Raw genomic sequence first — 16,908 nt, 5'->3', positions numbered from 1 at the left:
CATAATTCTTTGTATTTTATTTAACTTTTTTCCATTACACACAGGAAAAAATGCTTTGTAGCACCCTCTGTTGTTTAAACATAAAATCACATAATTACATTTGATGCTTCCACACAAGGACACCACCAATTACATACAGTATCTGGCATTATCTGATAAACGATTTCAATGAAATCTAAAGGTTTCTTCTTGGCTCTTCTAAATTGCTGCTTCATTGTCTTGTCAACATCTACAGTATATCAATTTTACATCTAAATGAAACATACTGTAAAACTATACATTTATTTGTGTATGTGCTATATAAAAAAGAATATGGATATCATTAGTATCTACCTTAACAAGAAAAATTACAATAATTTCCAAAAAAGATCAATTGGATTTTAAAGATTTTAAAATATATGATACATTCATGATGCCCCAATGAACAATCCAAACCATTTTATAATCTTTTAATTTAACTGAAGGTATAATGTCAGTGCATCTTCGAAAATTCCAAAAATAATGGGTATTTTACATTTCCTACAACTAAAATTAATCTGATCCCTAAGAACTCTCACTGAAGGTAAGGCTGGTATTAACTTAATTGCAAACAGCAAAACGAAATTCATAAGCTTCACAGTTCCAAAGATATTAAGTACTGCAAATGTTTCTAAAGATTCAACATTTATTCTTGGAATAATTACATTTAAAAAAGGTAGAAAACAATAAGGCGTTGTTCAATTTTCTATCATGTTCAATATTATCATTTAAATTCACATGCTGGCACAGGTAAGACTCTATAATCAATTTTGTTTTCTGATGTAACTGGCTACAACCTTACCTGTATATCATAAAAATTAAACACACACTTGATTCATGAAGAAGCAATAAAAGAAGAGGGGGTCAAATGTTTTTGTGTTTTCATTTAAGTGTCATCAGTGTTGATGAGAAAATGAGAAAGGCATGAAAAGACATTAAGAAAATGTTCAAGTTAATTTACCAGGAAAAAAACAGCCCTATTCCAGTTTGCAATTCTTTCACATGAAAACACATAATAATGGAGATTGCAAAGAGTGAAAAAAAAACTAAATAAAAAACACATTCATTTAAATCATTACTGTATATGGCTGTGTAAATTTAAACTTTTAAATGATTTGTCAGTGTTACAACATTCTGTAACAACACTGAAACATGTTTTTAAACATTGTTGTTAAAATGCACTTATTCTATTTGGTCCCCATAGCAAGCTACTCTCGATATTGATGTAAAGTCAAAGTAAATTCTATTCTCCACGGTAAACAACAATGTTCTTATCAGTTTCATGGATCTTCACTTCATAGAGTACATTTTGTGGTAGGAGCTTCACTAAGCTGTCCCAGATGAACACAGCTAAATTCTCTGTAGTGCTAAAAAACAAAAGAAACAAAATAAAAAACATAATTTTAAGACTTTTTAACTTTCACACTTTAAAATAATGTTACTACATAAAACCTTTATACATACCTAACTACATTTGCGAAGTATGGGACATCCTTATCCAGGTTTTTGTGGTCTAGAGGTTTCATGACTGCCTCCTTAAACAAAAAGAGGGAAGTAAGAAATGGCAGAAGCAATATGCTGGACGAGAAGATGACCCATGGAATTCTCTCAAAATTAAATTGCTTATGCCTAAAGAAGGCTCTAAAGAAAAGTGTGTACAATTTTCAGTGTGGAATTTACCTTTACTTGTACAATTATAAAATAAAAGGATATACAGTCATTTTTTTACATTGATAACATACTGATCTTAACACTACTGGACTGGTACTGTACTTGCCGATACGATAAACCCCCACTCAAAACACCATTTCAAAAGAAATTTGCAAGTTTGCCTGTAAAAATACAGTCAACTTATCACTTATTAGCATTATATACTGCCCTCTGAGAAAGAGTTACCTAATAGTGGGTCAATTCACATCCATTGGCAAATACAGTACATCCACATCACATTATGGTTTTGCTTCCATTAGATGTTCATAAGTGAGCGTAAGGGATATGGGACTCCTCAAACATGAGTTCTCCATAGCACATGGGTAGTAATTTAACGGCTTGTTGTGGCTTGAATGTGCCTACTTTTTAAACTTTTTTTTTCTGTAAACTCAACCATTGATGCTCTCTGAATTGAAACATAAGTCTGCTACTGCTTTCAGTGTCACACCTTCAATCACACTACTTGTAACGTCATTTGCATCAGATGTCTTTTTCCATAGAACATGGATGAAAATCAGAAATAACAAATGATTGTGCTGCATCTACTTAATGCCATCAGGAATCCGGGGTTATGAAATACAAAAAAAAGTGGAAGGTGGAAAGAATGAAAGTCAGCGATTCTGTCATCTAAGAAGTGTTTCATATAACAGGAATAACGGTGTTTTAGCATCTGTATGCTGGCAGCGATTACTCTGAAAAACGTCAATGTACAGTACAACGTATTGAATCTGTTTTTAACTTGTAGAAAGCAGCAGCAGTGATAATCCTGCAGACAAAGTGTTATACAGTTTATTGTGAATAAATCCTGAATCTACAAAATGTACACCTTAAATTAAGTTTTCACAAAATAAATACCCCCACTAATATCCACTGAAGTCCACTTCTTCTTGAAAGCAACCTTGATTTTGGAAAGCATGTCATCACAAAACCTTGGGAAAAACTATTTCTCCAGTTTCAGAACAGAGTGTGTGATAAAAGTCTGACCCACCTCAATGTAGTGTTTGAGGTCTGTGAGGTTCATCACCATACCAGTCTCAGGGTCAATCTGTAAAGACACACACAAATCAAGAACAGCACAACAGTGAGAAGTATTACATCTACAATATTTTCCTTGAAAAGGAAATAACATTAACTGGATAAAATTGTCGTTGCACAAATAGTGAATTTTAAAAAGGGGTACAGCCATATACAGTTATGTTGAAATGCTAAACATAACTTATTGATTATAATTACTAAAAGGTCTCGACATTTGCAAGGACTCAGTGCAGAACACCTTTGTGAATAGCCCAATTTACATACAGCCAAGTCCACCCCTCTGCCATTGCATAATGTACTACAGTTTATTATATATGGTTAAAAGACATAAGTTGTCTTTTATGTGATCACTTACAGTATATGATACTTAAAGTATTAATGCATTGGCTTTAAGTTAATTAAAATAACATTGATCAACTAAAACAATAAAACATTAATCACAAACTTACAGATGTCAAGACCTTACTTTACTTCTAACAAACTACAATAGGACATAAATCAGTAGCATAAATCAGTAGCATAAAAATTTTTTCACAAATTATAGGATCATCTTAATCAAGACACAATACTGTTATTAATTTCCCTTACACTGCTGTTTCAAAAACAAAATCTTAAGTAATAAAACCAGCATTTGCATCACAATGTTTAAGATTGTGATATAACACCATATAAACAATATAACACCATGTATTGGAATAAGAGTAACTGGTTGTTACCTACTTTTCCCCGTACAGTTATTTCCACTGCAAAAGAAGCAAACAGAGAATATTAATTTATATTGCTCAGATAATCTCTCGCAGTCAAGAAATTTTACCAAGTTAGCCAATTATAATACAGAGCATAATTTAGAATATTCCTACAGTATATTATGGCTAAAAACCCTTACTCAGAATATTTTATTGATGCAAATTATGTTAAACAGAAAAAGAAAATATAACTACAAATAAAAGACTATGTAAAGCATGCCTTATCTGACAGGATTACATGAATTATCATTACAAACACTTAATTGATTAAGCAATTATCCTCAAATGCAAACAAAGTATAGCAAAATTACAATTTCTTTACTGCAACTGTTATACACGGATTGTGTTATCTGTGTTTTTAAAACATATATTTTAACATTAAAACATATTTATATTTCAAATTCTATAATAGCAGTGTCCCAGGCTAACAACTGCATCTATTTTATGTCAATATGAGAGGACAGCAGACATTTTAATTATTACTGCTTACTTTTTATCATTCATTTTAAGGATTAATTTAAATTGTTTGCTTACTGTCTCACACTACATTTCTCCCTGGAATCAATAAAAGAAACAACACAACTTATAACTACAACTGAGCTAAAAGTAACAATTTTACAACCACCAAGGGGGTGGTACAATTTATTTATTCTGGCTTGTCCTTTTTTGTGTGTTTTTTTCAGCTCTGCTGAAATCAAACCCTGGTAGAAGGTTCTAATCTTGAAATGATTGGGTGACAGTAATTATTCAGTGAAGGTGGAATTCATATATCAGTCTATTCTTAAATAAAAACGCTGTCAATTTAAAATGCATTTACTAATACTATGTATACTGTGATGTAATTTAATCAAACTAAAATGGACTGTATACATACTGTACATGACTCCTAATAATAACAGAAGCCCTTCTACGTCCCCAATACTGAGCATTGTATAGAACTGCAATGTTGTGGAAAAACTAAATGTGTAATTACATTCATAAAACAATGCCATTGACATGTGCATGCAACACTACTTAAGAATCTATGCATTTGTTCCTACATTATGAGCTTTAGTTAGACTGAATGATAAGACAGCAAGGCTATCTGCTGCTAATGTTACAACAGCACAACGTTCTATAATAACTTAATAACAATTGTAATTATATAATATAAGATAATTTTGTTGTGACACCTTCCTGGAATTCACCCTCATCATGAGTTCGTCTGATGATACATTAAGCTGAAACTGTGAATTTTGTCACCACATTAAAGGCATCCCAAAGTTGAAGTGTTACCACATTGTACACATCCAAAGTTTATGTGACAGAGGTGATTTTCACTGACAATTGTTAAGAGTTAGTTTTCTGCACAATTTGTGAACATTTATAGCAGTGGATTGAATTTACATGATTTTTGCCCTGGAATGATGGATCGATTTACAGTATCAGTATTTGGACCACTAATCTGAAACAGTTACTGACATACTGGTTTGACTGTGAAGCATTTATACTTCTGACCTTTATAGTTGTGCCCATGTCCATTGGGGTTGTTACACTTGCCGAAGATTCTTTTGTTTTCTTCAGCACTTAGGGAGTTGCTAAAATAAGGAAGAAATTAGTACCATGGGTACAATGAAAATGCAGATTAAAAACATCAGAACTCTAAAAAAGTACCACAAACATGTTTTTCAAATCAGATTTTAAAGAACAAATATTCTCTCTGCCTATAGTGCCTACCTGGAAGAGATATCTTTTACAAAAGTGAAAAACAATGTAAGAATCACAGCCACAAAGTGAAAATAAGTGTAACTGAAAAAAGTGTTTTGATCAAAATATTGTAGCACAGTAAATGCTGCTGTCCTTGTGAATAAAACAATTTACTGTAAAACAGAAATGTACAGTATATAGTTTTTTTTTTCCAACTGGAGTAATGATGTAAGCAGGTGACCAGAAGCAGGACCTCTGACGTGAAGCTGACAGAAATAGATAAAGAGGTTAATGATCCAAAGAGATCATCATTAGGTCAGCCTCTAATCTGAGTAAGCTCCACGCAACAGAGAAATCTTACTTTCCAATACCATTTGAGTCCAAAAAAATTTGAATGACTTTTCCTTGTCATGTATTAGAAAATTAAGCATGGCATTATCACCTGTGTGCAGGTACTGCACCAAGTTACATTTCACTTAAACTAATCTGAAAACATTTAATAAATGACAACATAAACAATGAAATAACTCCAACAGACATTATTGCAATATCTTAAATACTGCATCCAGTAAAGGCAAGTTTTAAAACATACTGTATACAATATCTATTGCTATGACACTGCATTTTTTAAGATGAGTATCATACAGTACAGTAGTGGTAATTTACACTCAAGTAAACTACTAGAACACCAACAATTAAGTTCCAAATATACACAGCTCAAGAAAAACTATTAAATAAGAAAATGCCAAAACAAGAGTACCTGTATTCAAATTTTAATGGAGTCTCATTTATTGTATGTTTGTTTTTTTGCATGTTCTTGTTTTAGAGCACATTGAAAGGAAATCAATATACACAAAGGAGATCAGGGTTTTATATGCCTGCTGTGCAAAGGTAGATATTTTCTTTTTGGAACTTTAATTGAATACAAAAAGAAATAAAATGCTACAATAGGAGTCCTCAAAAACAGGAATGAACTACAAACCATATGAATATCAATAATTAAGAATCAAGCTGTAAAGTTTTCAAATAATTCAGTACGATGACAGTCCAATGTCTCAGCAAAGCTTTTCTACAAAAACTCTGCACCCTACTCTGTTTGTCTTGTAGTAAGCATGGCGAAAACAGTGACACTTTAGGTGGTCATTGCACTAATCACACAGTCCTTGAAAACATGGTTCATTGGAGGGAATTCCATGACGCTTACACTGTGAAGTGTAAAATTCCAAGCAGCTTAAAGTGTTACGGGGTCGCATACCTCCAAAGATGGAAAGAACCAATTAGGACATTAACAACTTCATGTCAGATGGGTGATGGGCCTTCAGATAAAGACGGGGTCTTAAGGATAATTTGGATATCTGTAGCTTACAGCAAGTAAACTGATGAAGCTGCACTGAAAAATTGTTTTAGACATGAAGGGTATTATTGATCTCAATCACCAGGGAGACCACCAGAGACTCTGAACTGAACTTTGTACACTTAATATCAAGCTTCAACCAATTTTATTTTAAACACGTGTAACCGGTTGTATAACAGAAATGCGGCAACACATTTAACGAAAACCACATCAACAACTAATGTCTCACAAATCGCAAGTTAACTTATTTTCTTTTTGGAAATGATTTTCAACTTTTCACTTACATTTGGAGATACTGTACAAACACTGTCATAACTCTTCTGTGTCAGTGTATCAAAAGTGGTACTGTATATATAGAATAAATCACAATGCTTGATCAGGACCTTATTTTTATTTTTAACACTCTTTCTAGAGCGTAGTCATTAAGTGTAATAAAACTACAGGATGACTAAAATTAAGTAAGCATCATAGTTCAAACTAATTATAATAAAAAGACTTCAGTCAGATATCAGATAAAAAAAAGCAAAAATAAAAGTATTAAACAGAGGAACCGCTTTATGTCATGACTGCAACACAATCTCGGTTATACAATACTAAAGAACATTTCTGGTCGCAAATCAGATCAATCATCCCCTGTCCTCACGCTGGAGTTGCTAACACACTGTTAACACTCGGACAGACTACAGCTCTGCTGTCGTACATTACGTGAGAACTTGTTCTAGCGCCATACAGTACCCTTTGAGCATTTGATCAGATTATTTTTCACCGTAAAAATCTAAAATTACGTATTTTGTTACATCTGACTTAAGAATCGCACAGTTCTTCTGATTACTTTTCAATGCTTATTACAATTTTATGTTTTGAATTATTAATTTGGTTAGTGTTCAGCATTTTAAGCGCATTCTCCTGTCTACTGCGTGCTTTACACAGTTCGAAAAGGCAGCAAGGAAAATATTGAATAAAATTAAATCAGTACCAATGCATCATTTTTTTCTTTAATTCTAAATCAAACGCAACAAAAAGCTATCATGCAATAAATCCGGTAAAATAATCAGATTAATACAAGCATGCAGCGGAAAATCTTATGTGCATAGACTTAAGAATTCATGAAGTAACGACTAATTTTAAATACTGTTCTTCATAATGTATGAATCTGTAGGACCAAATAATTCACGCGAACGATTAAGGTTTGATAACTACAAAAGTACACTGCAAAAAATTCAATTCCCATAAGCTCTTTCGGTTTGGGGAAAGGTCAACCAAGGGATGCACAGTAGTTATTGCTTTCAGTTTTATTAATGTTTATGCGTGGTGCTAAAATGTAAATTTAACAGTATGTTTGTATTTAAGCAACTTATATGAACTATTCTATTTTATTTTTTTAATTTACAATCCGCATCATCCACAACAGTTCGTTTTCAAATCAACTGATGGACCATGATTTATTAATTTCAGTGATACAGTAGCTCGTAACAAATCTACAGTATTTTGATTGGGTCCGTGTTCAATTTTAAAGTCAGGAACATTCATGTGTCAAATAACACCTTAAACAGTCTTTTGTTTGATGCGATGCAATAAAGTAGTTTTGCGTAGTTCTCCTGGACTTAAATAATAATATGCATTAGAAATCCCTGGCTACACAGTAATAATTTGATAGTTCCTTCTTACCTGTGAAGTCGATGACAAGCACTAAAACTTTCTACTCGGGTTATGTATGCAAACCGACCGATAGCATTGCTCTCCGAAGCTGTGTTTCCTTCCATTTTTGTTTTTCAAACGCTATGGCGTCTGTGGAAAATATTTAGAAATAAACAAGGGCTACCTTGTTTTTAGCGACTACATACACGTTCAATCTTAGTTTTATACTTTCTTAAAAATTCCAAGGTTCCCCTTTTAATCAGAACCCGAGTTTATGTGTGGATCTATTACACAACCAACACAAACAACCGTATTTAATTTAAATGTTACGCTGACACGTATTTCGTGTCACAGGTCACGTAAAACGTTTTAAGCATGGTGATGTAACATTGTCAATTTGCAATGGTGGCAGTTATTCAGAAAACTTAAACTTTGAATATGGAATAATTAATAAACGAGAAATCGATTTGAAGTTCCCCTTAACGTATTTATGAAATTGGTTCCCCCTTCTGGTCAAACTTGGTAATTTTCTTCAGTTATTCTACTGTATATACTGTATTATACCAGCAATTTGAAGCAACTAGCAAGCTACAGAATACAGAAAGAAATTGCAAAACCATGTTAAGTATACACACACATATAAAACATTTCGTGTATTCTCGGGTGGCATGGTGGTGCAGTTGTTAGCATTGCTGCTTTACAGTGTTGGGGCCCTGGGATCAATTTCAGAAACTCAGACATGTGGGTACACAGAAGCCAAAAAAAGTGTTGAAAACGCAGAGAACAGTACTAGATGTCAGAGGGAAAGCAAACACACATATTTGCACAAAACTAATGATGTATTAGGCGGGATGTTCAAGCTCCTTCTGTTGGGACTTTGATGAGACAAAAATAAAACATTTATTATATATAAAAGCAGCATTGCAAAAAACAAACAAACATATTACTAGGTGCCATGATTTAAAAATGCAATTCGACTGCAGCTTAGTCCATCTTCCCCTTGTAGTCATGCGCTTTGCTACTACTGTATATCTGGATAAAACTTGTATTGTATGTTCTCCCCATGTTTTACATGGTGTTTCTCTAGGCGCTCTGGTTTCCTGCAATAGTCTGAAAACATACTGTTAGGTTAACTGGCCCTGTCAGCCCTGTGATGGACTGGAGTCCAGGGTGTATCCTGCCTTGTACCTGTTGCTTGCTGAGATAGGGTCTGGCTCCTCCTGCACTCCTGAATTGGATGAAGAGGTTAGAGACAGGAGGAGTAGATGGATGTGCATTCTTGAAAAAGTCATTTATTATTATGGTAAACAATACTGTACATATATCTGTAAGACAAAGTAAACAAAATTCTGCTGTTCTGTTGCTCCTCTGTCCCATAGATTCAGAGTACCAGAGATTATTGGAATATGTTGCTATCAGTTATTGTTAACTTATTAAAATCAGCTTTTAACAACAATGACTAACCTGTTATGTTCATTTTTATGGTCCTAAATGGAAAGTCAGGAAAACAATTACCCCAGGAACAAATAAATCAGCACAACCAACAAGCTTAAAGAAATAAAACAGGTGGAGTGGTGGCTCTGTGGCTATGGATCTGCACCTGTGGCTGGAAGGTTGCCAGTTCGTATCCTGTGGCTAGCAGAGGAATCCTACTCCGTTGGGCCCCTGAGCAAGTCCCTTAACCCCAACTGCTCCAGGGGTGCCGTATACAGTTAATGGCTGACCCTGGGCTCTGACCCCAAGCTCCTCTCCCTGTCTGTGTGTCTCATGGAGAGCAAGTTGGGGTATGTGAAAAGACAAATTCCTAATACAAGAAAATTGTATATGGTCAATAAAGTGGTCTTGATCTATACATAACGTTTGCAGGTTGCTAAAACTGACACCAATTCCAAGACAGGATGGTTTCAGCACATTGCTGTCTACTTGCTTCATTCGTTAGACTTATATTGGCCATACATACCATTATTGTCTTATTTTGGAAAGGCACTTAACCTGTTTCATACACTTACTGTATTTCTTAGACTACTATCAATCAAAAAATTGTTTTTCATTTTTGTGGCCTAGTAATATGTAGCTCTCAGACAGTTACAAACAAACAACTGTAATTTCTGCTATTACTGTTTATGTTCAATGAGTTTTGAGAAACAAATGTCAAGGTATGCATCAAGAAAACATTTTTGTTGTTCTAGCACCATATTTTGGAAACAGGGAAAAAAAGTAAAGAATTCTAACAATCAGTGTCTTTTCTAAATATATTGAATAGGCACATTTTTAATATGGAAGTGGTGGGATGATTTTTTTTTTGTCAGCAATCATCACACTGTAGCTGCATAATGTAGTTTTTAATTCTGTTTTAAAGATACTGTTCAACAGAAGCAAGCATTTGACCTTGTCTTGAATCATGCAGATCCATCTGCCCATTAATTAGCCCTCAGTGGTTACTGAAGTAGTACCAGATGTAACCATGATTAAATATCCAGTTTTAAGTTAGTCCATTGTGCTCAAGTGCACGTTCTAAATATTCACTATCCTCAATTACATATAATTTTCTAAACCTTAGATAGAATGTCGTGAAGATAACTTCGCTTTACTTTGATTATCCTTGATAGATTGCCACCCTCTTTAATCCTAGATAGGCTCATTTTAATCCTCTCACACCCACTGAATAAGATTGTCTTACCTAAATTGTATTTGACTTCACATTATGTAAATCTGAATGTAGCTATTCAATTGAAATTTGCATTAGTTCTCATAATAGAATGTTTGAAAAATGTATTTTTCTTTCTCCATTAATTAACACCAACCCATGCAGATAAATGTTTAATTGAAAAGCCTGATTTTTTAAAAAATATATGGGATGAGTTTACTTACAGTATATCATCTTTGACAAAGAAGTATACTGTAGTACTGATGTCTGCAGTCACAAGTCATCTGAGTGTGGCTTGCACATCCATAAAAACACAGTGAAATTGCATATCAGTGACTTAAACCTGGATATTGAGCATGGCTGGCCATGCAAACTCTTTCAAGAAGAGACTACTACAAAAGATCTCTTTGTTTTCTCTGGAAGAAAATGTGTGAATACCCAAGCTGCTGCTTTGCTTAAGTTTCATACCCAGGCCAAGTCATGTGGCAGATAATCATGCCTTTTGGTAACTGAGACAAATCCAACCATATTTCCTCTCTATCAGGCATATCATAGTACAGGCACCAAACAGAAAATGTAGAGAGGACCTCTGTCCCATATAAATGCCTAACGCCTTTTGTTTGTATGTATTTTGATATATTGCTTAAGTTGGGTTCTGTACCAGGATTGCGTTTGGTATGTTCTCATATTCTAAAGAAATATATATGCTGAAACTAATTTTCTGTTTCATTTATTTATATGCCTTAATTTCCTTCAGTATATGTAGTGTTTTCTCCTTACCTCAATAGTTGCCTAGACATGCTTCAAGTCATTGTAACACCAGATGGCTTTTTAATCCTGCCTCTGCTACTGCTAAATTAGAATTAGTGCCTAATGAAATACGCACAGAAATAAACAAGCTCCTTATCTCACCTGCACTACTCTCGGGATCATAAATGGTTTGCATCAATAAAAAGCAAAATCATAAATACTGCCATCACTCTTGCGTCATAGCCTGTCTGCAGTGTTTGTTGTCTACAGAGGCTCAATAAAACATATCCTACAATGAATTATTTGCCCTGTATGGAATAAAATAATTGCTTCTATTTGCTAAAAGGAATAGATGATTTCCCATATCCCATAAAGATGTTTTGAGACCTATATCATAATAAAATGTTTCAAATAATTTACTCTGTTCAGAAAGTGAATAGTATAACTGCTATAAAAACTGGAGGCAGGACATTTTGGCATTATTGACAGCAACCAAGAAAATACTATTTCTACCAGTTATAGCACCTCAGTGAAAAACCTTATTTTTGTTTCCTTTAACACAATAACAAAACAATGAAAATCGAACAGCAGTAATCCAAATTAATAATCCAAAATAAAATCTCTGACCAGTTGAACACATGAGAAATGTTCCTGTGTAGACTGATTCACATATCAAAATCTTTGCTTTTTTATTAATATCATTGATTGACACATTCAGCATTGCATCCCAGCTTCCCCCCCAGAAAAACAAGACTTTGTGTGTGACGTGTTTATCCTCTTAATCCTAAAGAAGCCTGGCTGGATTTAAAAGGAGATATCATGTCCCATTCAGCAGTATGTGGGATTGTTGAGTGCAAAGAGATTTGAGTGCTCCTCAGCTAAGTCAGCATCACACAAAGGGGTTTTTTGAAATGGGAAACAGCAAAAGTGGGGCTCTCTCAAAGGAACTTCTGGAAGATCTCAAGCTGAATACAAAATACTCAGAGGAGGAGTTGACAGCCTGGTACCAATCCTTTCTAAAGGAGTGCCCAAGTGGAAGAATTACCAAGCAACAGTTTGAAGGTATTTATGCCAGTTTCTTCCCTGATGCCGACCCCAAAGCATATGCACAACATGTTTTCAGAAGCTTTGATGCCAACAGCGATGGCACACTGGACTTTAAGGAATACATCATTGCACTGCACCTGACCTCCTCTGGAAAAACTATGCAGAAATTGGAGTGGGCCTTTGGCTTGTACGACGTTGATGGCAATGGGACCATCAGTAAAACCGAGGTCCTGGAAATTGTCAAGGTATACTGTATCTTTTCATTGGTTACCTTAAGTGCCTTTACTGTAAGTTAGTTTGGGTGTCTGAGAACAATCTCTCTGTGTGAAAGCTTGTTAGCAGTGAGCCACTCACTTCTGTCTGTATAATCTATTCCACAAGGCTGTGGGTGCACAAATAAGGGTGTACAAATAGTTTAGGCTATTTTGCATTGGGCTATTTATTTAATTTTTAGGTGTCCTTTGAATAAATTATTACCTGGAAAGGAAATCTCTTAAATGAAATGTCAACATATACTGTATACACATGTACTGTAGCTAATACAAAACAAAAGGTTTACAGTGTAACAGTACAAATTATATAAAGCCATCATTTGTTGATTAGTATGGCAAACATAACGTATTTGATTCTTTAGAATAGGCCAAATCAATGAAGAGATGTGTGTCCCTTAAATCATGATTAAAAAACAGTTTAGATCCATGAATTATACAAAACATACTAAAATCAGAATAGAATATTTCTATGATATTAAGATCAAGATTTACTTTCATCCAAATAAGCATGAACTCTTTTTACCCAGTTATAATCAAGGCAGTGGAGGAAAATGTGTTTAATTGGAAAATTAACATTTCATCTCCTGCAGTGCCAATTTTCAAAAGGGGTGAATAAAGTCGTGATTCTATTCCATTGAGATTATATCTTCAAATCATTATTTTCATCATGGTAGTGGGATTAACATAAAGGTGGTTGAAAACCCCAACTGGAAAATGATTGTATGACCATATGGTTTTATGGTCATACTGTATGTAGTTAAAGTTTAGAGAACACTTTTTATATTGTTTGATGACTTTTAATCTTCTTTTTCAACAATGTCTTGACTTGTCTTTTCAGGCCATATTTAATATGATATGTGTAGAAGATCAAAAGACCCTTCCAGAAGATGAGAATACACCGGAAAAGAGAACAGATAAAATCTGGGATTACTTTGGAAAGAAAGAAAATGGTATGTCAGTTCATCTGCTCTGTTACGAGTTGCAGAAATAAACACCATTCAATAGATAATAGGGATGGAATTTCCAGATCTCTTTAAGTGTTTTGAAAAGTAAACACTGTTAGTTTAAAATATATAATTCTGTATCATGACCTGAGTCAGGTCCAATAAAATACCATAATTGTAGATCTGTTTCATTAGGTTTAAAATACAATTCATGATTTGCTTCTTTAAGAATGATGGAATGTTGTGAAAGGTCAGATTAAAAACTACTAGTAAAATGCCATTACTACAATATTTCTAGTACAAAAAAAAAGAGTAACTGCCCTTTTTAGTTTATCTAAGAACATTTAGCTGTGAATCTAGTCTTAACACATTTAAATCAAGTTTGGGTAGATAAACAGCAGCTTTTCTTATGAAGACGAAGTAGTGCTTTATCGCAAAGCTGTGACACCACTCCTCAAACACAGCGTTTTTTGTCTTTGAGAATTTGAGAATCATTAAAATCTCTCATAGGATTTCAAGGTTTAGAAACAAATACATTTATTCTTAGATAAATACTGATTTAATACCTCATTATTCTGCAGAACAATCATCAAAGATATTTCATTGTCTCAATAATTATTGGAAACAATCTGAAAATGGTAGTTTTAAACCTGCTTTTTCTGTATGCCCTGTTACACTGCCATTCTTAAAATATACATATCTCTTTGTTTATTTTTCAGATAAGCTGACAGAAGGAGAATTTATTCAAGGGATCATGAATAATAAGGAAATTCTCAGACTGATACAGTTTGAGCCACAAAAAGTCAAGGATAGGATAAAGGAAAAGAAACACTAGCTTTTAGGAACACCTGAGTTTTTTTTTAAACAAAGACTGTTTGAAGCATAACTGTTTACATATTTTATCATCTCTGCACCTCTTAAACCTGTGTACTAGATACTCATTACAACATTTCAGTTTGTGCATCCAAGACTTGTGCATTGTGAAACAAAATTGCTCTCAACATTGACTGTAGCGTCAAGTTAATAATCCCTTTGTAGCAATTAAATCCTCTTAAATTCTGAAGGTCAATTTAGACAAATCCCTGCTATGGACTCCAGGGCGGTAGCGTTAATCTAATAGGTTTCCTTTAAACGTCTTTTGGGCTTGGAACTATTTTAGTGCTTCTCTTTACTTGCAAAGCAAGGAATGATGTTTTTCAGTGACACGGCCCTACTTTCAATAGAAAATAAAGGTAGGAGAGAATAAAAGTAACACATCCTCATGTATTTTTTACCTAGTTTCTTCAGAGCCACACAAGAACTTACAATTTATCAATACCATTGTTATTTATGGTTTGCATGGGTGAGATTGTGTTTATAGTTTTAATTTTTCATTATTCTTAATTATGTTAATTATTTGGTAAAGTGCTTAGATTAAATTATCACACTAAAAAATGGGTTTGAAAATAGTCTAATATCAATACCACAAGGGGGTTTAATACATAAGTGATATGTAAGGAAAAGCATTCGTATTTTACATCTCTGATTAAAAATGCAAACTTAATTGTGATCTTTCTTCATGTTTATCTATATAATATATTATACTGGTATTATCAGTATAACAAACGCTTTGTATTATAGCCAGGAACTTTGCTTTCTATGAGAACATTGTCTTATTAGAGTCTAAATGGGGTAAAAATTTTAAATCCTTCATAAATGGGCATCTAAAAATAAAGTACTGTAGGATTTGTATTACATAAAAATGCATCATGCATTTCATTCCTAGATTTATACTTAGAATAAAAAGCATACAGGTACAGTTGATGACAATGGCAGCTTCAACTAGGAGAATGTACTGTAATACTATGTATCATTTCAGGTTCATTTTTGCTTGGTTTTGAATAAAGATTTATACTGTCACGGAAGCCGGGTTGGTCTCCAGTGGAGGTTGGTGTTAAGAGCCTATGTGAGGCGGCCATTCCGGAAAAAGGACCATAGACAGGGTTTAGGGAAGACACATAGGGTTTATTGGTGCTCACAGTGAAGGAGGGAAGTTCGTGCAGAAGTGCGGGGAAAATCAGAAGGCAAACATATCCAAGGAAGTTCAAGGAGAAGTCAGGAAGCATTCCATAGCCGAGAGATCTAGTAGGAAACGCAGACAAACGGCAACACTGACGAGACAGGTATACAGGGCTCTCTTCCAAGCCCCGGGCTCGGTAGGTCGGGGAGCGTAAACAGTCCTGTGCCCTCAGGCTTCCTTCTGAAGCCTGGTGGTAAGCAAGCCATCGAACTACCATATACCAAAGCTGAGCGCTGAAGGTAGGAAGGAGTAAACTTAAATAAGGATACTAAAACAAGGCACACCAGGAAATAATGCAGGTAATAATTAAAAGGACTAACACGAGGAGGTTTGAGCGCCCTCTGGAGGAGAGGATGGTGACCGTGACAATCACACATGATAAAATTTGTCAAGAAAACAAATGAATGCAGGCCATCGAAAGGTTATGCACCTTAACCATATACTGTAGGGCAACATTTTATCTGAATACATAAAGATTAAATTAAACATATAGTTCATATATGTTTTCTATTCATGTGATCTTCCTGACTTAATTTATTCTTTGCAATTCAGTTTATTGAGCAATTCTATGAAATCATTAAAGAGCTCATTCAAAGCCATGCACCATACGTTTATCCACAAAATATGAAATATAGCATAACATGGTTACTGAAATTAAAATTGAAAGTAATATCTAAAACTTTAAGCATTATATTTCACCAGCTACAGTCAAAGCAATTAAAAAAAACCCAAAAATATTCAGAAAGTTTTTATAGGAGCTGGTAGTTTTGGTGCTGTAACTAAAGATGTCTAATTCAGAACAATTTCATACTAGATTAACCTGTAAAAGTTTTCATTGAGTTTCATTCTGAAAGGAACATATATTGAATTGAATAAATTATCACTATGTTTCCAGCTGTCAATTAGATCAAATAATAACCTTTTAGACATGGGCTGTGTAGGGCTCTGTCTATTTTCATGTCTGTATGTACAATATACTTACCCCTTCTCTATCACAAAACG

The 16,908-nt window shown here is 34.1% G+C and overlaps 2 protein-coding genes across 2 annotated transcripts; one reads left to right on the top strand and one right to left on the bottom strand.

Annotated features, from left to right (window-relative positions):
• Positions 1–435: 435 nt before the first annotated feature.
• On the bottom strand, positions 436–8,610 carry pts (6-pyruvoyltetrahydropterin synthase). The gene is made up of 6 exons (XM_088599575.1): positions 8,218–8,610; positions 5,007–5,086; positions 3,484–3,506; positions 2,717–2,773; positions 1,483–1,553; positions 436–1,385 (listed from the first exon to the last, which is right to left on the bottom strand). The coding sequence occupies exons 1-6, from the start codon at positions 8,310–8,312 to the stop codon at positions 1,262–1,264; spliced, it is 450 nt and encodes a 149-aa protein (XP_088455701.1). The 5' UTR covers positions 8,313–8,610; the 3' UTR covers positions 436–1,261.
• Positions 8,611–12,403: 3,793 nt separating this feature from the next.
• Positions 12,404–15,751, top strand: LOC148652622 (recoverin-like). Its single transcript, XM_088599565.1, has 3 exons — positions 12,404–12,876; positions 13,742–13,853; positions 14,567–15,751. Exons 1-3 carry the CDS (start codon positions 12,496–12,498, stop codon positions 14,680–14,682), a joined length of 609 nt encoding a protein of 202 aa, XP_088455691.1. The 5' UTR covers positions 12,404–12,495; the 3' UTR covers positions 14,683–15,751.
• The last annotated feature ends 1,157 nt before the right edge of the window (positions 15,752–16,908 follow it).

This window comes from Lepisosteus platostomus, chromosome 11 (assembly GCF_059453375.1).
Source record: "Lepisosteus platostomus isolate fLepPlt1 chromosome 11, fLepPlt1.hap1, whole genome shotgun sequence".
Taxonomy (NCBI): Eukaryota; Metazoa; Chordata; class Actinopteri; order Semionotiformes; family Lepisosteidae; genus Lepisosteus; species Lepisosteus platostomus.
Note: the sequence above shows the minus strand (reverse complement) of the source record. Positions and strands in the feature narration are given on the sequence as shown.